The following is a 23,560-nucleotide window of genomic DNA, read 5'->3' as shown; positions in this document are numbered from 1 at the left end:
GGAAGTTCTTCCTAATGTTCAGATGGAATCTCCTCTCTTGTAGTTTGAAGCCATTGTTCCGCGTCCTAGTCTCCAAGGAAGCAGAAAACAAGCTTGCTCCCTCCTCCCTGTGGCTTCCTCTCACATATTTATACATGGCTATCATATCTCCTCTCAGCCTTCTCTTCTTCAGGCTAAACATGCCCAGTTCCCTAAGCCGCTCCTCATAGGGCTTGTTCTCCAGACCCTTGATCATTTTAGTCGCTCTCCTCTGGACACATTCCAGCTTGTCAATATCTCTCTTGAATTGTGGTGCCCAGAATTGGACACAATATTCCAGATGTGGTCTAACCAAAGCAGAATAGAGGGGTAGCATCACCTCCCTAGATCTAGACACTATGCTCCTATTGATGCAGGCCAAAATCCCATTGGCTTTTTTCAATTAACATCTAAAGGAGGTTTAACAAACAGATGAGCTTTCAGAGATCACATCTATTTTTCCAGACTTCCAGACACATTTAGGCAGTTCGGGAGTAGAAACATGGTGACTATCAAGCCCAGCTTACTGTTGACCTAAGCAGTTCGAAAACAGTGTCACATGTAAAGCCATGTCTGGAATGAGAGAGGGCAGCTTTACTTGAAGCACTCTTTGTATGACAGCCTCTGCCTGCTTCATCTTTTAGTAAGATGGCTTCTCTCTTTATAAGATGTTCCAGAAGCTGGGAGCGTGTGGCTCAGTACACCATATTATGAGGCCTTTCAGATAGGGCTAATGATTTTCTGTACGTTTTTAAAAAGCAGAATCAAAATGGAGAAAACTTACTCAAGGAAAACAACAAAACTACTCTAAGGAATAATTGCATATAAGTTGAACATTCACAAAAGTACCCAAGTCTTTGCTACAGGTAGCTATACTAGTTTCAGAACTAACATATATGAAGGAATCCTTCTCGCAAACTAGTCCATATGCATAGGAATCATGGAGCCAGGAATCTCAAAACTATTTATTTTAGCCACTTAACTGTAGCAATCAGGTTATTATTAATTTTCCCATTTAAAAGTATTTGCAGAGGACTGCTCAAGGTCTTTTCCTAACCATTGTCATCAAAACATCCTGAAATGTTTCTGTGTTCAAGTAAGTGTGCATAAGATAGATGGCAAGCAGCCATTATTATTCCTGGGAGGACACAGCAATAACAACTGTCTTAACATTTCTTGGTACCTATTCATTTAATATACTTCCAATTGGTAATTCCTGAGGAGGCCCAACAAGACATGAGCTTTCGTGGTTCAAATTGGACTACAATTTCCAACAACTGTATTCAGCTTAGCTAACTGTGAGGAATACTGGAAGCTGCAGACCAACTGTTCCTGGGGGTGAGGGTGGGCAACAATACCCTCACTTCTGCCCAAAAGAAACTAAGACTAAGGTCAAAATGATGTGAGCCCCAATGAAGCTCGGGTAGATTCCCTTCCATAACTTGGGGCCAGCCAGTCATTCCTTCCATGCTTTTATTTGCCCTCTGCTAGGCTGTGTTGACAGAGCTGGAAGTTTAAATACTGTTAGGGGGAAAAGACATGCAACAGGTGAATGAGACATTGCTTGCCTTTCAGATGAACTCTCTTCCAGCACAGAAGAGAGGAAATGTGACTTTTAAATGTCAAGCTAATCCTCCTCAGTCTCTGCCTCTACAAGACCCCACAGACTTACCGTTCAATGCGGAGTGGCTTAAAGAAGCGAAAGCGTATGAAGTCACCCGCTGTGGGCGTAAATGCCCAGAAGAAATCTTCTCTTAAATAGGCTTTCTCCAAGGAGAAGTGCTGGTAGGTTTTCAGACTGGTGCTCACTTCGGCAGGAGGATTGACATGTTCTTTACGAAGAGCTTGTTTCCCAAAATCTTTGTCCTGAACAACCAGAATAAAAGTAAAGCTATTCAAACAATTTCATTGACATAGGCAATCCTTCCCATTACACTTGTATGGAAACTATATCCCTGGGCATGATCCTAAATTGAGGGACTCAAATGTTTCACCCCTAACTGCTTTATATATTTAGGTGTCAATTGACACCATAGCTATCAAGCCTATTCATCATCAAGCCATCAGGATACAAGTCTTGACTTTATATAAGAATCTTCCATCTACTTTGTCCTATTGATTCAACCAACTACTAGAGCACATCATAGGGTCAGGTTTAAGAACAGCTGGTAAAATCACCAGCAATGATAACATCTACCAACCAAAAGGTTGCTAGTTCAAAGCTCTGGGTCAGCGTGAGCTGCTGACTATCAAGCCCAGCTTACTGTTGACCTAAGCAGTTCGAGAACAGCTTGTGCTATAATTAGAGAAATTAGGTGCTGCTAAAACAGGGAGCGGGGAGGTATTTTATGAAAAGAAAAAGACCAGAACATGCTGGTGACCAAAAAGGAAGGAGAAAGTCCTGATGGTTTGTCATAGAGGATGGAACAACAGCACCCCTCTGTGGCTGGATTTCAAGCACAACTTTCCAAAGGCGCTGAGGTCAACACAACACAACTTGCCTCCTTTCTGTCTGTTTTGTCCTTGTCTGTTCAAACAGCATTGAATGTTTGCCGTGTATGTGTACTGTGATCTGCCCTGAGTCCCCTTGGGGAGATAGGGCAGAATATAAATATATTATTATTATTATTATCATCATCATCATCATCATCATCATCATCATCATCACTTCCTGTCAGGTGCTGTGAGAATAAATAAACACCAGTGAAAACATTAGTTCACACTCTTGCGATCTTCTTTCTGGACTACTACATTTAGACCTTGTTCTCTCAACTCATTTATTTATTTCATCACCAAGAAAACACAGGTAGGTCCATAATTAGGTTTGTTAGTGAAATATGCATTTGACTTAACACACAGCTAAGTTGATTGTGTGTTAAGTTAACACAGCTGACTTGAAGATCCCTAACAACTAAAGAGGGAGAAACCTCTGCCAGAACTATGCAGGCAACATAACTTCAGTTTAAGGAGTATGTTGTTTTTATTTTGTTCATGTTTTGCTTTATAGTTAATTAATACAATTGGTCCTCCACATCCACAGATTCTGCATCATGGATTCACCATTCACAACTTGAAAACATTCTCCCCCCCCCCCCAATTATTCAAAAATGTAAACCTTGATTGCCACTGTGTACATTGGGATTGTACCACTGTATACAATGGGACAAGTATTCGTGGATTTGGGTATCCACAGAGAGTCCTGGCCAAAACCTGAGTGGATACTAAGGGCCCACTTAGTATCTTGAATCCTTTGGAAATACTGGAACAGAAAATGAACTAAAACAAATATTTATTGAGCTGCTGAGGCTGCCCTCCTGCACCACATAAAGAAGAGACAAAAAGGAAAAGAAAGACATCTGCCAGGTTAGCTAAGTGGGGCATGTCTGTCTAAGAGTATGATATTTAGGAAACTGATAAAGGTCCCTTCAGAAAAAAATATCTGTAACTTCTTTCCACAGTACAGATTTCCACTGTGTTCCAATAACCAAAACATATAATCATATATTCACAAGGCCCCTTGCTATCTGAACAGACCTGGTTTTGCAAGCACACTGATATTCAATGGCATCTAAAATACTGCAATACATAAGTAGTGAAGGCATCCTAGCAAGTATTCATCAGTCTTGATATCATGCTCAAATTCTTCTGGGTCCTAGCCCAGTGCCTCCTTTTTCCTTTCAAACCATTTGTAATTTCTTCTATACTTGGCCAGTGAAGCATCCACTTCTTTTCTATGGAAGAGCCTTTCCCCAGGGAAGGCACCTGCATTTGAGAATACCCGTTTCCCTGCCCTAACTCCAACACACATGCAAAACTTTATTACGCTTTACACACAAATCTCTCTGATGCACTGAGATCAGGTTATGGGTAGATGCAACTTGGGATGCATATCCACAGTTAAGCACTAACTGGCACAGAAAGGAGCATCTAATGAGCTCAAACGTCAAACAGAAGTCAGCATCTATTCCAAGGGAGAGAAACTGCAGAAAACACTGGGGCTTTTGTAGATTGCCAGGACTTTAGGGGCCACAAAACTTGGCTTTGGAGGCTGCAAGTGGCATGAACTTATCTGATCCCTACGCTGTTTCTGCGAGAGGTTCAGAGAGGAAAAGGAGAGGCAAGATTATCAATGGCTGGAGGGTGGGATTTTAGTATCTTCTACTTGTGCAGACTCTGTTTTCTGTCATGTATCATGCTTCCTTCTCCCAAGGCCCTCTGAGCACTACACTTATGAGTTCTAGGGAGAAAGCAAGGATTTACAGCTCACACTTCAGTCCATGCTCTTCCTAATCTTTGCCTCCAAAATGGCTTTTGTCTCTAATCCCTCTTCTCATATCTTCTTCACTCCTTCAAATGTAATACTGCACACACACAAAAATCTTATTTCAGATTGGTTACAGCCCAGAACAGGAATTCTTCTTTTGGGGTAGGAACACAATGGGGAGGAATATACTGATCTTCCTTGGGCAGGGCTATATAATGGACAGGGAGGGAGGTGAGCAGCTGCTCCAGTGAAAAATGAGATATAACTGTGAGCCTAAGGACTAGAGAATTTGTTCTTAAGAGGAATTTAAGTAGCACATATATAGTGGCCCTGCCACATCTGTGTTGGTTTGGTTCCTGAATCTGACATGAATACAAAAAATGGATCATGTCTCCATATTATTAAATGGTGGTGATGTAAAAGGGCATCTTTCAGCAATTTAGTAAAATGCAGTTTACTAAAATGCAATTTACTAAAATGGGATGCAATGGCCCACAGTTATTGGAAATTGCAGTTCACTGTAATTTCCTGTCACTTATTCTTTGTGGTTTTCTTTTGGTTTTGAATACCTGCATTTCCAGCACTTTGAGACACAGCCTACTCACTTTTAGCTTCTGGATTTTGCCAGCGAGGGAGGAGTGTGTTCCTACATGCTGGAAGAGTGACGGCTTGAAGCGGATCCTCAGGTTTGCCTTCTGTCTGTCACAATGTTTCTGAAACAATTAAAAAAAGACACAGAGGAGAAGATCAGGATTTCTGTTTCCAGGTGAGGAAGGAAAAAGTTGCACAACAACTTTCAGTTGGATTTATTCAGATGGGTTGGTTTTACTATTCAATTTGGTTTATCATACTAACTTAGCAATAGTCCAAGTCTAGTAGAAGCTTGAATAAAGAACTGCCAGAATAGTATTGTAGTATTATGCCCACTGGTCCACTACACTTGCAAAACACTTTTCAGGGATGTTGTGGTACACAGCAACAACTGAGGGAAGGTAGAAACTGGGCCCAACAAGCAATGATTTGGACATACATTTCTAGTATCAAAGTGACTTCCTTTCTAATAAAAAGCCCAATATAAACACATGCAGAAAAGAATTTTGTCCTGAATGTAACTCAGATTTTGCCTAGGGCTAGGCCTATTAAACTTAAGATAGACAGTTTGACCTCTGTAAGTCTTCAATAGTCCCAATCGCAACGAAGAGGTATACCAAATGTATATTATTGTGGCTGATGATGGTTTCCATGTCACTAGACCTATACATTGGCAATGGATGTTACAGTAGTTTGTTCTTTATATGAACTATCCAAGGTGCTGAACCCTATTCTCAAATAAATTGGTACATTTGGCAGTTTAGTTAAATCTGAGAGTAAAAACTATTTTCCCTACTCCACTGACACACAAACTGTCACTGCTTTTACAATCAGGGAACAGTCCTGTCTCCAAGTCACAGGGTGCAATGAAAATGCGTTTACAACCTCTGCAACTTTTGACACTGTGGGAAATGTAGGCCTATTCCCTGCAATCGGGTTCCAATATAATCTTCTAACCCTTGAAAAAAAATTAAAAACCATAATTTCCTTCATGGGACGTTTCCTAAATGTGGTCAGCAAAGATTTTTTGCCTACAAGCAGCTAAGTGAAGCATGGCAACCAAGAGTGGTTCTGCGACCTTTCTCTCTGCTCCATGCCTTTTTTGCTCCTTGCTGTTCTTGTAACAGATACAACAACATTGGGATAAAAGCAACTACAGCAGGTGAACTCTAAGAACATGCTTTCAGACAAAGGGGGCAAGAAATATCCAGGGCAGGCAAAGCATTTACTGTGAAACCTCAGGTAAAGCAAACTTTCAATCAAGAAGACAAATCCTACATGTTAACCAATTTAATTTTGCACAGAAGGATTTACAAGAGAAAAATTAAGTTGAAAAGGCTGTTGTGCTGAGTTAATCATGCAGACAATAGGATGAGAGAGAGAGAGAGCCAGAAGCCCATGCTAGAAGTAGGTTACATTTTTAAACAGACAACAATGTTAATGCTTTTGGGAGCCCTGGAAAACGTCAGTGGCAGAGCAAATAGGGCAGGAAAAGAGAAGTGAACCTGAATGCACAGTGACATTGAAATACTGTACTAGTTTAAGGCTTGAGAAAAGAGGAAAAATCCCATCAAAACCACATTGTGCGCTCAGGGCAATACACAAGGGAAATCTATCTAGAACACCTGTCTCTTGTTCCATGGGGCACGCCATCCGCCATGCACCCCAGGCACACGTGACCCACAGCTCCTGAAGACCTGAAAGCCAGCATGTAGGACAGGGAGATAACCCTTTGCCCACATGCAATTACTTCATTTTATAGCCCATGCTGGCTTCTACGGCCAGCAACATAGTTCATACTGTACAATGGCCCACTCATATTCTACTCTACCAATATAGAAGCATTTAAGGTTTGGTCTACTTGCAGAAGCCCCTGGAAGTAGGGAGAAAGCTCTGTTTTCCAATGGTGACCATCTCAGCTGTGTTCATGTGTCCAGAGCATCATTTTTACCAGCAGCCTCTAACTGAGCAAATCTTCTAAGTGAAGAATCAGGATGGCATTTTTTGTTTTGCTAGTAACCACAATGCATTGCTACTGGGGGGGGGGGTTGTTACCACATAAACAGATCAGCATCAAACTTATCAACTGGCTAGTAAATATTCTTATTAGAAAATTCATGGAAAGTACAACTATTAAAGACAAAGGATTCAGCTGGAATGCTGCCATCTGTCTAGATGCCGGAAAAGCCTTTATGTAACTCATTTGATGTGCTTTCTTTGAAAACTTTACCCGCAAAGTAATGCAAATCAGCACTTGCCAATGCCAGGGGTTTTCTGGCTTTGGGAATGACCTCTCAGCACCCCACGGAAGGTGCCCCATGACTACTAAGTAGCTTCTAGTCACCAAAGAATGACAGGCTGGCATCTTGTTTGTCAGTCATGTTGTTGGATGTTCGACTTACAACTGTGTAACTCTTTCCTATTCAAATTTCAATCACTATACTTTTGTTATGATAGTATAGTCAGTCCTCCACATCTGTAGGCTTGATTTTTTTCAGGTTTGATTAAAATGTTGTCGTTATGACTCAATGGCCACATTAGAAGCAACTGGCAGCAGGATCATCTGTGGGATCCTGACACAACTCTTTGATCGCAGGGGGCTTGTTTTGCCTCCGTGCTTGTCAAAGTTGAATTGGAGTATGCTGTGAGACAAAGGACAGATCGGAAGCTGTATTTCATGAATTAAAACAATGTATTGTCAAAGGATTTCATGACTGGAATCACTGGGTTGTTGTAGGTTTTTCGGGCTATATGGCCATGTTCTAGAAGCATTCTCTCCTGATGTTTCACCTGCATCTGTGGCAAGCAAACCTCTGAGGCTGCCTGCCACAGATCCAGGCGAAACGTCAGGAGAGAATGCTACTAGAACATGGCCATATAGCCCGAAAAACCTACAACAACCCAATTAAAACAATGTTTATTGACAGACAAATTGAACTTCCTTTCCCCTGGTTGCCACTATAGAGTCTCTGTAGAGAAAAGAAACCTTTTAAGCTTATGCAGTTCTGTTCTTTGATCTTCTTGTATCTACTGGCTATTATAAAGTCCCGATATGAGTACTGTTATTTTACTATGCTGTATATAACTCTAACATGACTTTAATTAATACAGTTCCAACATGACGGGTTGTTTTACTATACTATATAAAACTCCAACATGATGTGCTGTTTTACTATACTATATACAACTCTGACGTGACGTGAATTTCTATGCACCTTATACCTTCCTGTGCTCTCTTCCAATGCTAAACACTGACAAATCCTAACTGACAAAAATAACTGCCATGAGGTCTGGAAGTTTAGTTATAATTGCTGGTAAATCACCAGCAATTATAAGATCTATCAACCAAAAGGTTGCAAGTTTGAAGCCCCGGGTTGGCATGAGCTGCCAACTGTCAGCCTAACTCATTGTTTACCTAAGCAATTTGAAAACAGCTTTAGTTGTGATTAGAGAAATTAGGTACTGCTAAAAGGGGAGGAGGCGTTTTACGATGCCATAAAGAAAGAAGATCAGAAAATGCTGGGCGATCAAAAGGAAGGAGGAAGTCCTGACGGTTCTTCGTCATAGAGGATAGAGCAACAGCACCCCCTGGACTCAAGCCCAACCTTCCATGGCACCAAAAACAACTGAAACAAACCACCTTCTTCTGTTCAGTTTGTCTGTGTATTGTCTATACAAAGTGGTATTGAACGTTTGCCGTGTATATGTACTGTGATCCGCCCTGAGTCCCCTTCAGGGTGAGAAGGGCGTAATATAAATAAAGTGTTGTTGTTGTTGTTGTTGTTGTTGTTATTCCAAAGCTAGCAGGAGCTGAGGCTGAGCTCCGCCCCCTTCCCAGATCCTTAAAGTCATAGGCAGTAAATTACAACTTCTGAAGGCAAGATAGGTCTGGTTGCACCATTCTGCAGTGCCCTTCTCACAAGCACCAAAGAACTCTGTCACTAGGTGCACCCAGCTGGCATTTAAAGTGGATTTCAGGGGTCAACTCAGGTGGAGCATAATTATGGTATCATACGTATGCCTCTGATGCAGGCTCCTGGACAGACATATTAAAAATAGTCCCCTGGAGAATCTTCCATAATTTCTGTAACTTGGCACATACTACATCTATATAAGAGAGTGTTTTTATAAGAAGAATATTTTTTCCAACATAGGGCCTACTTACTGCATCTTTCTCTGGGTTGCAGACTTTCACCCAGAGAATATGGTCGAGGAGCCAATCAATGGGCTTGTCCTTATAGAACATGAGAATGAATTCCACAATCAAACTCAGATCCAGTGATTTGAACATTTTCCCTGAAAGCATATGTGAAAGAAAAAGAGGAAACGTAAGTGCACCCATGAAACTGCTTTGGCCCAACAGTCATTGATGCATTTCCTGGAACCCCAAAGTCATTATTGTCTCATCCAACTTCAGTCCAGGCTGCATTCTTTCCATTTCAAATGGAATTTCATGTTCATGTTTAGTATACATACTAGCTGTACCCACCATGGGTTTCTGTGGCCGACCTTCGCTCCCTCTTTCTCATCTTCTTTCTCTCTTTCCTTCCTTCCCTCCCTCTTTCCTTTCTTCCCCTCCCTTTTTCTTTCTTTCTTTTCTTCCTTCCCTACCTATTCTTGGACTGCAACTCCCATCAGTCCTCCCGATTGATCTGTCTACCTACTATCTATCTCTATCTATCTAATCTACATATCTTATCTATCTAAAAAATTGCTGGGAGTTGCAGTCCAGGAAAATAGGAAATATGTACAGATTGGGATGCTCCCAAAGAAATCCAAGGAGAAGCAAACTTGTGCTTGGAAGCAGTGCATTTGGAGCACCCTCCTCCCCTAAAGGGCCTGATCTAGGGAATGCTGGGAGCTGTCATTTTTGCACATGTGCTGTATAGTCGTTTAGCTTTTTTGGGTTTTTAAGTCCTTTCTGCTGTTTTTTTGGGAGGGGTTATGTGTAATGGTCACTTGTTGGTCTGCTAGAGGTGTAGTGTCCAAATTTTGTGTCAATTCATCCGGTGTTTTTTGAATTATGTTAATCCCACAAATGAACATTACATTTTTATTTATATAGATTTCTTCATACGTTTTCCCATTGTGTGCATCTTCCCATTGACTAGACAGTGGGTACATATATACATTTTTCAAATATACAAAAACAAAATGAAAATGTGTGAAGGGGGGAGGCTTCTTAATTCAACCCTGTTTAAGTTTTGGTAAGGTAGTGATAGTTAAATACACCTGCCTTGTTAACTGGCCGTTGAGCCTTCCCAACTCCAAATATAAAATAATGGAACCTGGGAAGCAGACATACTGCTAGGCTTCTTTCAATACCTTTCTCTAACACTCCTTTTCAGGAGGAGGCAATTCTGCTTGTGAAACTCCCATTTAGCTTATGTTACAAACTTTTTTCTTTCACTTAGTCTCAAAGATGCTGTAAGACTCTTTTATCCCATAAGGATGTAGAGTATTTTTTGTTTCCCTGGCCTTGAGTGCTCCCAGATGCTACCTAACTTGTTGTAGAAAAATATTCACTGGCCCTCTGATTCATCTGTAACCACAGAAAGCTCATAGTAGATCACCATCCCTCTCTCTCCACTGCCACAGTCAAGTATGGGCAAGAATCACCTGCACCTTCCAGTTTGTAATAAGAGCTTTTCAGGACGCTCTACTTGTTTGACAAGCTGCATCAATAAAACATTTGCGTGACACAAAAAGCAAGCAGAAATTAGAGAAGGCTGGTGTTGCTATGTGTTGTGTCAATGCTCTAAACCATCCTAGGAGTGAACTAGAGTGCAAATGAGACAATTTTGTGTTTCCTCTTTCTGAGGACTCTAACATAGTTTTCTTGCCCCATGGGATGTGTTTCAGCATAACCTCTAATATCAACTCATCTGGAGGTGGGGTGAGAGGGGTAAGAGAGCCTTACCAATGAACCCAAGCTGGGAGAACTCCAAGATCATCCACTCTTCAGATGGCTGCTGCAGAGCAAAGTTCTTCATTGTGCTGAGATAGTTTGGCTTGGCTACAATGTCATCTTCCAGCTGTGTAACAGAGGGAGATGTCAGTACCCAGGACAGAATATGTGCGCCCTCTATCCTAGAATGTATCCAGCATATGGAGACAGGGAGAAACTTCTGGCCTAGGGTCGGTCTCTTATGAAGGAAGACAAAAGCTAATTCCAGCAGCACATGAAATAATGAGTAAGACAAGTAAGCAAGTAATGAATGAGACCAAATAGCTTAGCTGCAGAACATACCGATGAAGTATAGTCAAATAGGAGAACGTTTTTCTTCTGTTTTAAATAGTCACTAGAAATGAATCCTATGGCATAATACTGGACTGTCAGCAATGTATTGGATCCAGAGTTGGCTTGCCAAGTCAAAACCACAGAAAGTGATGATTTCTAGACAAAACATCTCATCCTGTTACTCCAGCTAACTCCTAACAGTCTCCTAAAACAATCATTTCCTTTGTGCTTTATTCTAGGATCCAGGTACAATACTCCTGGTGTACAATGATGGAAGTAATACAGGAAGTTCTCAGTAATCACAGAACCTATATCTGTGTTTTCACTTACCTGTATGAAAAAAGGTCTCTAGAAATGTTCTAGGTCCAGGCAATTGTATGGAATACTTTCTCCAGAAGTTACCAAAAAGTTGCCTTAGAGCACAGAGCAAATTCCAACAGAGGATACCTCTCTAGTAATTTCTATGCCCTCTGTGGTATGCTAGGACTGGAAGAAATCCAATTTAATGGCTTTCTTTTCAGTGTTTTCCCATAACCTTGTTCCAATCATGAAACCTATCCTCCACTGGGAGGGGAGGACCAATGTCAACCTTACCTGAACATAATAAATGCCTTTGGACTGTGCATACATCATTAAAAAGCAGTAATCTAAGTTCTGTTTCGTCCTCCACCTGCAGCGGCAAAGAGAAAGATGTTACATTGCTGGCAGACAAGAACAGCTTTCTTTTGTATCCAGTTTTTTAATATCAAATTCTTTTGAATATCAATCCAACAGAATATCTGGATGCCAGAAAACTTTCAAGGTCAAGAAATCTGGATTTGTTTTGTAGGCACAACTGTCATGCTAACTTGTAATCCTGTTAATTTTGACACCAAACAATATGCAATGGTATTACAACAACTAGCAATTGAATGAAAAGTAAAATAGTCACAAGGCACACCAATCGAAATTGGGATCATAACCGGCAGGAAAGGAGAGACTAAATTTAATGCTCAGTTTGGCTCGTTCTCCCATTAAGGATGCAATCTGTACTGAGAAGACCACTTCCATGGCTTTCATCCCTATCCTCCACATCCAAATAGAAGCTATTGAGATGGAGGGGAATATACCATTTGATTAACACAACTCTACTCATAATGTAGAGTTGGCTCTCCATATCTCTATATTTTGCATACATAATAGATTCAACAGTGCACAGCTTGAACATGTTTTTTTTTTAAAAAAATCCAAATAGCAAACATTGACTTCACCATTTTACATAAAGGACACTCTTGCACTATATTATTGCATATAATGGGACTTGAAAATTCACATATTTTGGTATACAGAGAGAATTCTGGAACCAAACCATAGCAGATACCAAAAGTCCATTGTATTAAAACATCCTCAGTTTCCTCCCACTGCTCCTACTTACTTTTAAAGAACAACTACCATGTAAATGTAGATTGTAAATGCGATTGTAAACCGCATTGAGTCGCCGATTTAGGCTGAAAAATGCGGTATAAAAAAAAATAAAAAAATAAAAAAATAAATAAATAATGTCAACTGTGTTAATGGAATCAGATCAGAAACAGGAATTCTGCATAATACGAATAGATTCCTTGGGCACAGGTATTTTTTCCAAGAACAGAAAATACAAACAATTCAACCAACTTTCAGCCAATAATGGCAAGCATCCTATTGTTGAAACATCCATGCATATCTGGGACCTTCCCACATGTTTATTACTGTACTTTTTGGACCTTGTGGAAAGTAGTATCCAACATTGCCTTCTACAAGATTCACCACACAGCACACATTGAATGGCCATTGATCAGCTGTGAGATGAGTCTGGTTTCATTCTGGATGCTCTGAAGGAGAAGATGAAGGAGCCCTCCATCTTCCCTCTATGTTCAAGGGTAGTCAAAAATCAGCCTCCCTGCAACCAATTCATGTCTGGAGAAACAGAGCTGCGTCCTGCTGTCACCTCCCTCCTGCTGTTGTTTCAGAATGGGAAAAGCAACTGGAACAACATGCACTGCCTTTCATACATGTCCTGGAGGAGACTTATGCTCCACCACATTTGAAGGTCCTTTATAATGACAATCAGGGTGATAAGGAGAAGCACAACAGCAGTTCAAATCAAGCTGCCAGGTGTTACCTGACTCGTTCCTTGGGGTCACCAAATGATTCTCGGAGGCGGGAGAAGTCTGGGTAGAAATGTGGGGAAGGGGAAATAACTTCTAGAAGACCAGAATGAATTTCATTGGGGAACCTGAGAATGAGGAAACGGTGAGGAAAATGTTGTTACTTTCTGTGCAGAGAAGAAGGTAATCTAATGCATTAGGTGATTGATAACATAAAGATAATGGCACACCAAAGAGAAAGGCAACGTTAAAAGCCACAGAAACCACTGGACTTTTATGTCCTTTTTAAAAAAACAGAACATCTGCAGGGGTTATTCTTTGGTAACTGTAAATACTCTGTTCCTCTTACACTTCCTAAAGTTATCACAGCACCTGGAAATGGGAGGTTTTACAGGCACATTCAGAATGCCTTCTTATATTTGAAAATTGCTCAAGAATTGCAATTAAATCCTTCCTCATTCCCGGATCCCCCTCCCTGACAATTTACATTGCCTTATCTCCCAGTGTTTTAAAATTTTTATCTTTGAATTTGACTCTGCCCAGTGTAATTCCTTTGTATTTTAATGTTTGATTTTATATTGCTGTGTCATCTATTATATTGGTTTTGCATTTTATGTATTTTATTTTCTGGTTTTGTTATGCTTTTGTGTAATATTGTGTTTATTGTACTGATGGGCGTGGCCTCATGTAAGCCACCATGAGTCCCCCTGGGGGAGATGGAACAGGGTATAAATAAATAAATAAATAAATAATAATTATTATTATATTTGAAACTGCATGCCAGACTTCGGAATCCAAGCTTATTTCCTTTTATCTTTGAGAAGATGCAGAAATAAGCAGAAGTTTCACAGAATCATATATATATATATATATATATATATATATATATATATGAGGACATATATATTCTTAAAGTCAGATCAGACAACCCCACCTTGCAAACATACACAGAAGCACATTAGAGATATTTGGGTAGGTGTCTTAGGGTTCTCAGATGCTTTGGAGTGCCATCATGGGACCATGGGAGTTATAGTCCAAACAACTTAAGTGGACAACAGGTTGCCTAGCTTTCAGTTACATATACTCATGTATTTTCACCTTTTTTTTGTAGTGCATGCTGGAATTCATTTCTTTGTGCCATGTAGAAATGACAGAAACAAACGAAGGCCATCTCACATTGCAAAAACCGAGTTATGGCAGACTGGCTCCCTGTCTATTTCATGAAGATGAGAGATCGTCAACCTTTTAAGACTATGTACACACTGTGCGTGAATGTGTTGGGGTTGGGTCAAGGCTTGGGGGGGGGGGGGCAAGAAAGAATAATTATGCCCACAGAATGATATTTGGGGTGGATATTCTTCGGATCCATTTTATTTCTAATTTTATGAATCCAAAAGCTTCATTAGCAACCAAACTCACACAAAAACAAAGTAGTTAAATCGATCATTTGTAAAAAGAGGATGGTCTGACAAATCAAGGTGTGCACAAGATGTTTTGATGTTTTCAAGGAGTACCCATGGTTCTTCTTGGAAGAGTTTCCTTATTTTTAACTTCCAAAATTACAAAAAAACATTATGTATGCGTCTTTTTCTTTTTGGTAGGCTTTCAAAAGGCAGACTCTATTCCATAATGTCCATATGAATCATCGGAGCGGCTCCCCAGAAGCTGTTGGACAGCAACTCCCAACATTCCTCACCATTTTTTATGTTAGCCAAGACTTCTGAATTGTGCAGTCCAATAACATCTGGAAGACTATATGATTTCCACTCCTGTCCTGGGATTTGGAAGGGATTGACAGTGGGGATAAATACTTTAATCATGTACAATTGTCCCCTTTCTGCAACATCATTAAAAAGAGTTGCTTGCATTTAAATTTGCCAAGAAAACCTGTTGAACAGATGACTAAACAGACAAGTTCAGATGTGGAAAACTGATTGCTCAGTATGTGCAGGTGCAAAGTTTAATTAATTTCACAGTCTCCTGCAGAGATTATATTGCTGTATTTCATTTTACTGTTCCTTAGAAGCATCAAGGTTTTTACTATTTTTTTCCTGCTGTGGCACTTTAATCCAAGATGCAATGAAGGACAAATGAAAGGGCCTTTATCAAGCAATTCACTTCATTTAAATGTCTTCGTAGCATTACATAACATATGAATGAATATTCAATCTCCCAAGAGATCAGGGGTCTTTCGCCCCAGTGTCTTTTAACAGTACACATTTTGACAGTTTCTTCATACAGACAGACAGATTCACCATTTGCCCTGCAGAATATTCTTTCCTCCTGAGTAAACAGACTCTGATGAGGCGGATGGATGCTGTCCGAAGACAACCGAAACAGGCAACGTGACCAAGAAACAAAAAGTGACCTCTTTGTCTGTGTTCAGTCTCATTAAAAAAAAAACCCCTGTTTCCTGTTGACAACCTTGTGCTCCTCCAAACTAATCTTCTTTCTCCAGTATTTAAATTCTGACGTCTTATTACCATTGCTGTTTTCTTGATACAGGAGCAATTGCTTTTTCTTCTAAGCCATCTAAGCTAAAGAACGTATTTTGACTCCCTTGCGTTGTTTCCTCCCTACATGCTTCTGCTCATTCAATTTAAAGGGAGATTCAATTTAAACAAGCAGTTTTACTGGGGAGGGGAAAAGCAAATCACTAAGATGATTAAAAGGAAAGTTTGCGGCATTTGGCGGAGGGCTACTTTCCTCGGCCATGCTCACCAGTCAGTCCTATTATCTATTGATAACTGTGTACTTGCTGCAAAAGGCAGTAATGAGGCACAGGGTAAAACCCAAGAGGGTCTTTTTGGCTTCGATCTGGACCCTTAAGCTCTCATCAATTGTCCAACACAAGTAACAGAGCTTTAGCCAGCAGGTAGCTCCAGTCTTTTCTTCCTCCACTCCGTGCCACCATCCCTCCAAGACTGCTGCTGCTACTGCTATTAATAGGCAACAGGCAGAATGCAAGAGCACTAATGAAGTCAGGGACTCTCCCATTACCATTACCATCTAAATCTTCTGTCCACTGAGTCCTGATGTTCCTAATTCCTACCCACTGACTCCTACAAGCCCACTAATAATTAAAAATGAACCACCGGACTCCTATCCAAATCCTTTAAACATACACACACACACAAACAGCAACGGACTAATGAGAAAACCCTAACACTGCAACACAGGCACATGCTCCGAGCTCCAGGACAGAAATTAACTGTTAAGTCAACATGGAGCTCTGGAGAAATCAGAGATGCAGCGCTGGCAGGACTACAGGGGAGAGAGAATATGACCTCATGTAGTAAAAGACATGGAGGGGTGGTTATTGATGTCAGCCAGAATGGAAGTAAACCCCAAAGACTCCATTAAGGCTCACTTTAGTTTGAGGTCAGGCCTGCAATGCAAGATTACAGCCCCCTCCACACCTCATGTGATGTACAAAAAAGTAGGATGCAGATAACAAGCACTGTGTGCCTGGAAATCTCATAAATCTAAGTCAGTCATACCTGCCATATAACCAGGAATAGCATAAAATTAAAGCATAGACCACGCAGTACAAGCTGTGGTCCACAAGAACTAAAATATGGTTTGCAGCCTCACCATTACTACACTGTTGTTTCAAAACCACACGGCAATGAGTGCAACTGGTCTAGCGAAACTCTCTTATAATGCCGAGGCAACAGGGATGTTGGGAGGGGAAGAGGCTGACTACGCACGAAAAATTAGTACTACCACATCAGCTCTAAATGATTCAATATGGTTTTCTGTAGGCAAGCAGGTGGCAACTACTGGATGGCATATGTTCTGCATCAGAAATAGAGCTGACATGGTCTATCCAATGCAATTTTCTGAATCAGCACCCCAAATAACCAAACTCAGTCTAAAGTTGACCAGAAACCGATTTCTAAAGTTGGTACTAAAGTTGGTACTAAAGTTGGTACTAAAGTTGGAGAGTGGTCCCTGGTTAAAGTGGTCCCTGGTCAAAAAAAGGTTGGGAACCACTGTTCTTATCAGGAGACTGAGAAATGGGAAGGGAATACAGAGATGCCATGATGATTGCAGTGTCTGGTACAGACCCACAGACAGGAAAGAAACCAAGTTTAACCACATGCAAACTCAAGTCATGTGCCTGAGTTAAAAACTGGTCTTATTCAGACAATGCATGCAACATTAAATCAGTTTTCATTATTATTACTAAAGAAAAACAAAATCTGTCCCTTTATAAAAGAAATAAGAAATTAAAGTAGGATGGAAGAACATTGCTTACAGGCTTTTGATATTTTCCGCTACTACTGTTGTATACTGAGGGTCGGTCTGCAAAGGAAAATGAAACAAGCATAAGACAATGAGCAGGCATGGTTTTATAATGTATTTTTACTCTGCTTCTAAAACACTGTATCTCCTATGCCAACAGCATTGATCCTTCTTAGCTCTTCTCAGAGACTCCTAGATATATTTAACTCGTACATTTTTTTCATAAGATTATCCTACAGAAGCAACTCAACAATCTCAGCTGTATTCTCACAATCTGAACTAGTTAAGTGCCACTTGTGTGCCTATTAACCTACTTACTTGGTCACCTGTAGAGAGGTCACAATGGTCTTAAATTAACCATCAGAGAAAGCATTACAAAAATGTTCTTGCTTTAACATTTAAGCCATTTTCCATCAGAAATTTTCTTTATATTATATCTCCATTTCTGATATACGAACAGTTCTTCAAACTGCATTGCACTTTGCTCTCCCCTTTGTTTAACCCCCATTGCTCCAAAAATGTGTAAGCAATTGGGAAACATGGTATCACCAGTCTGATATACCATTTCAGCAGCTGCTCAAGATTTTGTACATATGCACTATTGAAACAGGAGCAATCAATGAAATAAAATAACAACTTTCACATGATCATAAAATGCTCGTGTTGGCTACAGTTATTCTTTTACTACTGTAGGATTGTTGGGTTTTAGTACCTCTATCACTCTTCTCTTTAATGCCCTAAATTTCCCTTTTACTGGTCAATGAAAAGTATCTGTTATGGCAGACTGACCTATTGGGACCCAACAACAATTCTCCCCGTTTCACTGTAATACAGTAGAGTCTCACTTATCTGACATAAATAGCATGTCAGAGTGTCGGATAAACAAAAATGTCAGATAATATACTATTACCCATCCAGCGCGGTGCTAGACATCTAGAATACTAAGAACAGGGACTCAAAGGATTAAGGCAAGGCAACACCTCGGAGCTAGAGCAGCTCAGCAGGACATACCCGGATGTGGAAGAGGAGCGTGGAAATCACAGAGGGAAGGAGGGAGGATGCTTCCAATTCTGGTCCTGTCTCTACCCCCCCCCCCCCTTCCTCCCTTCTCCCTCCTCTTCCTTGTCTTGCCTTTTTCATTTATTGGAAATAGAGAGAAAATTGGGGAGTGCTCCTTTAATTGAAGAGAAAATGCTGGAGGAAAAGGGGGGCATTGGATAATTATGTCAGATAAGATGGAATGTCAGATAAGCGAAGGTCAGATAAGCAAGACTCTACTGTATGTAGAAGCACTTGCTCTGTGAAAAATACCACTGTGGTTAAGAGTTAATCCCCACATTAATCACATGCGTGATGGGATCCTCACAAAGAGTTGCAGCATTATTTTTGCACCACTGCTGAAATCACATAATCTCCCCCAACTCTGCCCTTAAAATTCATAATTAATTATAGATATTGGGGTTGCAGGTAGCCACTATGCCCAGGTTTTCAATATTTCTGAAATTCCTAAAATAAATATTATTTTCATACCAATACACATTGTATATTATTTCTTCAAAATGTTTTAGTTGCCCTGCTTTTCATTTGATCTTGTTTTATTTATGTCAATCATTTGTATACCACCCTTTATCCAGCACATTCCAGGGCCCCGGATGACCAACACTGGGCAAATGACTGAAATATAGAATAAAATATTATAATCCTAATGATCAAATGGGTTACTTAATTTTGCACCAAAAACAATGCAATGAAGGATAAGGATTTAAAAAATAGGATTTTTTTTAAAGAAAAAAGGGCACGCAAAAATTGTCAAGTGAAACTTAGCTGCTGCTATTGTTCCTATAAATTTGTATCCTGATTATTTCAAGTTGACTCTCTCACAAGATTCAGAGAATTTGGCTAAAAGCTAAAGGAGGAAACATTAAAATGTCATGTCTACAGTCAAAGCCTGCCAATCACGTGCCTTCCAAATGTTTGACATGCCACTTTTTCCAATGAACAATTTGTTTCCATGTCCCCAAGAGCACACACCCAGCAGTAAGCTAAGAGTCATCCATCCAAGCCATCTTGGTGACTAAGCCATGTGCAATGCTCCGCAGGGACCTCAGTGTTTGCCTTCGCATGCCATGTAGTGGTGCCCAGCCCAATACAAAGGTGCCTGGAGCCCTTCTAGTTCTGAGAATCAGGTTATTCACAAAAGCCATTTGCTCCTAAGATTATTTCCTGATCAACTCAAGGGAGACAAGAGAAAATACCAAACCCTCTTATTTGCTTTATTTAGTTTTATTTGAAGCTTTTATCTGCTCCAGCCTATCAACACAGCAAGGCTCCTTGAGGGGGGGGGGATGTACAAGAGATAAAAGCATTCAAAGCATTAAATATATGAATAAACACATTATGTAAAGCCTAAAACACCTTGTTAAAATAGTTTTTTAACCACAGACAAAACAGCTAGAGCACCCACTGTTGGTTTTAAGGGCTGAAAGCACAGTGAAATAATATAGGCTCAGTTGGCCACCAGACACTCAAGGATGGAGCCTCCTGACCTCTCTTACTGAGAAAAATGCTGAACAGAGAAATCAGAAGACAAAAAGGGTTGTTGGTCTTTTTGCAACAATATGTTACTGGAGGCATTTTTTTCCTCAAAGGTATTAATTTGTTTTTACAAATTTATTTCAGGCCTGAGATAAATAATCCCAGTGGGAGTACTACAAGAAAACATACATACACACACCAAAGCGGCTACAGTGTATTAATGTTCTGCAGTTGTTCTAGCTGCACGGTTCAGAAACTGATTCGGACGTAAGGAATTAGTCTAACGAAACAGACAGGGCTCCTTCAAGCCTTCTCTTGGGATAACTTGCAGGAGATGGCAGCAAATGCAAGTAATCCTGAGAGGAAATTTTAAAGACTGTGTCCTACCAGAAAAGTTCAATGAACAGCTGCCTAACAATATGGAAGGACAGAGGTCAACAAGTCAAGTGAAATTTAAATTGAAGGGACCCACACAAGTGCCAGCTTGGCAATAGACGTGCAGCCTTCTGCTAACATATTGACCCTCTACAGCTGAGTGCATCCAAGCATTGTTTCACAATGGAAACAGTCTGCTAGATCCCATTGGTAGGATGTGCCCAATGATCCTTGCCTGATAGCACCCTGAGGTTAGACTTAGAATCATAGTCTTGTCACCTGGTGCCAAAAAAGGAGTTGCCCTGCAGCCACACGGAGATGCAGTTTCATGACCACATGTGGCCTCCTGGACCAGAATCAAGCCCTTATCAGACAGATAGTAAAGGGATATAGAGATGCTGTCAAAGCTGAAGTCAGAGATGAAATGAAAGTATCTCATTACCTCAGCAATCAGGACAACTATGACACAGTCTTCCTTCTCCTGCTGGTTGAGCTCCGAGATCAAAGAGTTGAGAGTATCTGTCAGGTAGGAATGCACTTCCCGCTTGACACTAGGGATCCCCATGACTATGGATACTGTAAAGAAGCAAAACAAAATTTAAGTCCCTTAATAATAGTCCAATATATCCTCACAAATTAATATTTCACATTTCAAAGGAACCCAGCATTCTATTTCCTTTCTCTATTTGTCCCAAATTAGTCATGTGCTCTGGAGAATCAACCAATGATCTGATATGCTAGATGTACAACTGGAGGGTGTTCAGTGGCGAATGCTGGAAAAGTTACCCTTTTAGACTACAGCTTCCAACCTACTAATCTACCCAAAAGTAACTTATTCATTGATTTATTATTTACTTCATTTGTATACTGCTTTTTTCACCCTGGGGAGGGAGCAACTCAAAGCAGTTTCCAACATATTCACAGCAAAATTTAATGCCTCACAAACGTGTAAAAACCTAGCACAAAACAACAATAACATATAACATATCAATTAAATCATAAAACGTAACCACATTTAGACATTAAAACATGAAGTTAGAAACATTAAAATCACATAATTCAAAAAAATCATAGCCCAAGGTCATTCCAATATCAAATATCAATTTCACATAATCCCTGTTTGTTCCTTGTATTGCTTGCTGCCCAAATACTTGGTCCCACAGCCATGTTTTTGCTTTTCTGAAGGCCAAGAGGGGGGCACAGATCTAATTTCATTGGGGAGGGAATTTCAGAGCTGACAGGCCATCACTGAGAAGGTCCTATCTCTTGTCCCCACCAGTCACCCCTGCCAAGGAGGTGGGACTGAGAGCAGGGCCTCCCCTGATAATCTCAACCTCCAAAGTGGTTCATAAAGGAAGATATGTTTGGACAGGTAAGCTGGGCCAGAACCATTTGGGGCTTTATAGTCTAAAGCCAGCACTGTGAATTGTGCTCGGTACAGTTTGACACTGCCTCTTCTAAAATGTAGTGCAGATAAAGTTTTCCCAGACAGTGTCTTCATTGAAATAGTCTGTTTATCTGGTGTGCATGTGTGTACGCACCCAATCCTTAACTCAGTTTGTGCAACTCTTACTATCCTTCTGTGCTATGTAGTATGGAGCCTCAGGGGGACTGGTGCAGTTCACACAGGAACAAGGAGCACAGGCACTCTCTAGTCATATCCTTCCCAAGAGCTTCCTCTGGGATGAGTTAGTTAGTCAAATAAATAAGACTGAGAAACATGGGGAGCTTCTGCTTTGATCAGCCTTCAAGCTGAAAAACCAAGCTGTTTACTAGGACCGATGAAAGCATTAGCAACATCTGTAAGTATGCTTAAGTGTCCCATAAAGCGTTCACTCTTGGGACCAGTTTATATAATATGGCTGCCAGATGGAGGCAGCTTATAAATCACTCCTCCACCAAGATGGAGCCCAATCACACGGGTCATGTTGTTGGTCTGGTTCATTATAATAATGGCTGCCACAGGAAGTGAGCAACAGCAGCCTCATCAACAAGCTGTAACTTGTAAATCAAAACTGACTTACTTATCCTAAGATGGCTGCGCAGCAAAGCAACTTGGCTGATAGCAGTATCCTTGTCTGCCTTCACACCTCAATTACAGCTGGGAGAGTGTAAACAAGGATTAGACAAGAAGCGAAGGGAAGTGACTGAAAGCAGCGAGCTCCAACACTCACTTACCTCCAGTACGCCCTTGTCCAACGTGCACAGCCGGCTGCAGGCTGTTTTCCTTTGACAGCAAATGTGGCAAATGATGAAAAATGGTGGGGAGGTGCAGCACATTCTTGTTAGTGATATTCCACAATTTTAATTTTGTTTCATCTGCCAGAAGGATGGAGGAAAAAAAAAAGGAGAGTGAAGGAGAAGACTGTAAGGGAAAGAAAGAAGCTGTGATGCGACACAAGCAGACCCACTCATTGCACCATCTGGCCAGCTGAGATGATCACTTAACTTAGGTTAATCAGTCCAATCTTTTTCACTTGTACCCACTAATCCCATTAAGTGCAGCAGGAATTACTCAGGACTCAGGACAGATAAACATGTCTCCTCCTCCTCTAGTGACAGGGAGGAGGGAATAAAGATTAAATGAAATCTCTGGCAAAGAGATCTCAATCTGCACCTTGAATTTCTGTACTTCTATGATAAATCAAGGACCCATTTCTCCCTAACAGGTTTATGTTTTGAATCTGTGCAATTTCAAGAGACTGAATATCTGAAACAGCAACTAAACATTTCAAAAGCAAAATAAAATGCATACCTAGCATGCAAATTTCAGGTTTATCAGGATATGTATATGTGCTTTCAAGTCAATGATCAATTTATGGCTACCCTATGAATGTCATAGGAATTTCTAGGGTGAGAAATACTCAGAATTGGGTACACCAGTTCCTTTCTCTGAAATATTGAAAGGTGGTGAGGCAAACCCTCTTTTTGCCAAGAAAACCTTGTGCTAGGGTCACTTTATGGTTACCCTAAATGGAAAATGACTTAAAGGCACATAATAGCAATAACCAAAGTTTTAATTAAGAACAATCATATCATAAAATGGGTCATTTCCTGCTCTATTGCAATTCCAGGAGTACTTCAGTTAATGAGGCTTCTAACAAATACACTACTCTCACTTTATCTTTGTCTCCAGTAAACCATGCAACAAATTTTGAGGAG

The 23,560-nt window shown here is 40.5% G+C and overlaps 1 protein-coding gene across 1 annotated transcript in view; it reads right to left on the bottom strand.

Annotated features, from left to right (window-relative positions):
• The window catches only part of MGAT4B (alpha-1,3-mannosyl-glycoprotein 4-beta-N-acetylglucosaminyltransferase B), a 118,495-nt gene that overhangs the window by 10,766 nt on the left and 84,169 nt on the right, over positions 1 to 23,560 (bottom strand). Inside the window, exons 3-11 of the mRNA XM_060765405.2 lie at positions 22,577 to 22,717; positions 20,841 to 20,974; positions 17,502 to 17,548; positions 13,255 to 13,368; positions 11,709 to 11,784; positions 10,794 to 10,908; positions 9,039 to 9,169; positions 4,888 to 4,995; positions 1,691 to 1,884 (exon numbers count right to left, since the gene is read on the bottom strand). Of these exons, the coding sequence (XP_060621388.1) occupies positions 1,691 to 1,884; positions 4,888 to 4,995; positions 9,039 to 9,169; positions 10,794 to 10,908; positions 11,709 to 11,784; positions 13,255 to 13,368; positions 17,502 to 17,548; positions 20,841 to 20,974; positions 22,577 to 22,717 (1,060 nt within the window). The remainder of the gene's footprint in view (positions 1 to 1,690; positions 1,885 to 4,887; positions 4,996 to 9,038; positions 9,170 to 10,793; positions 10,909 to 11,708; positions 11,785 to 13,254; positions 13,369 to 17,501; positions 17,549 to 20,840; positions 20,975 to 22,576; positions 22,718 to 23,560) is intronic.

The sequence above is a fragment of the Anolis sagrei genome, chromosome 2 (genome assembly GCF_037176765.1).
Source record: "Anolis sagrei isolate rAnoSag1 chromosome 2, rAnoSag1.mat, whole genome shotgun sequence".
Taxonomy (NCBI): Eukaryota; Metazoa; Chordata; class Lepidosauria; order Squamata; family Dactyloidae; genus Anolis; species Anolis sagrei.
Note: the sequence above shows the minus strand (reverse complement) of the source record. Positions and strands in the feature narration are given on the sequence as shown.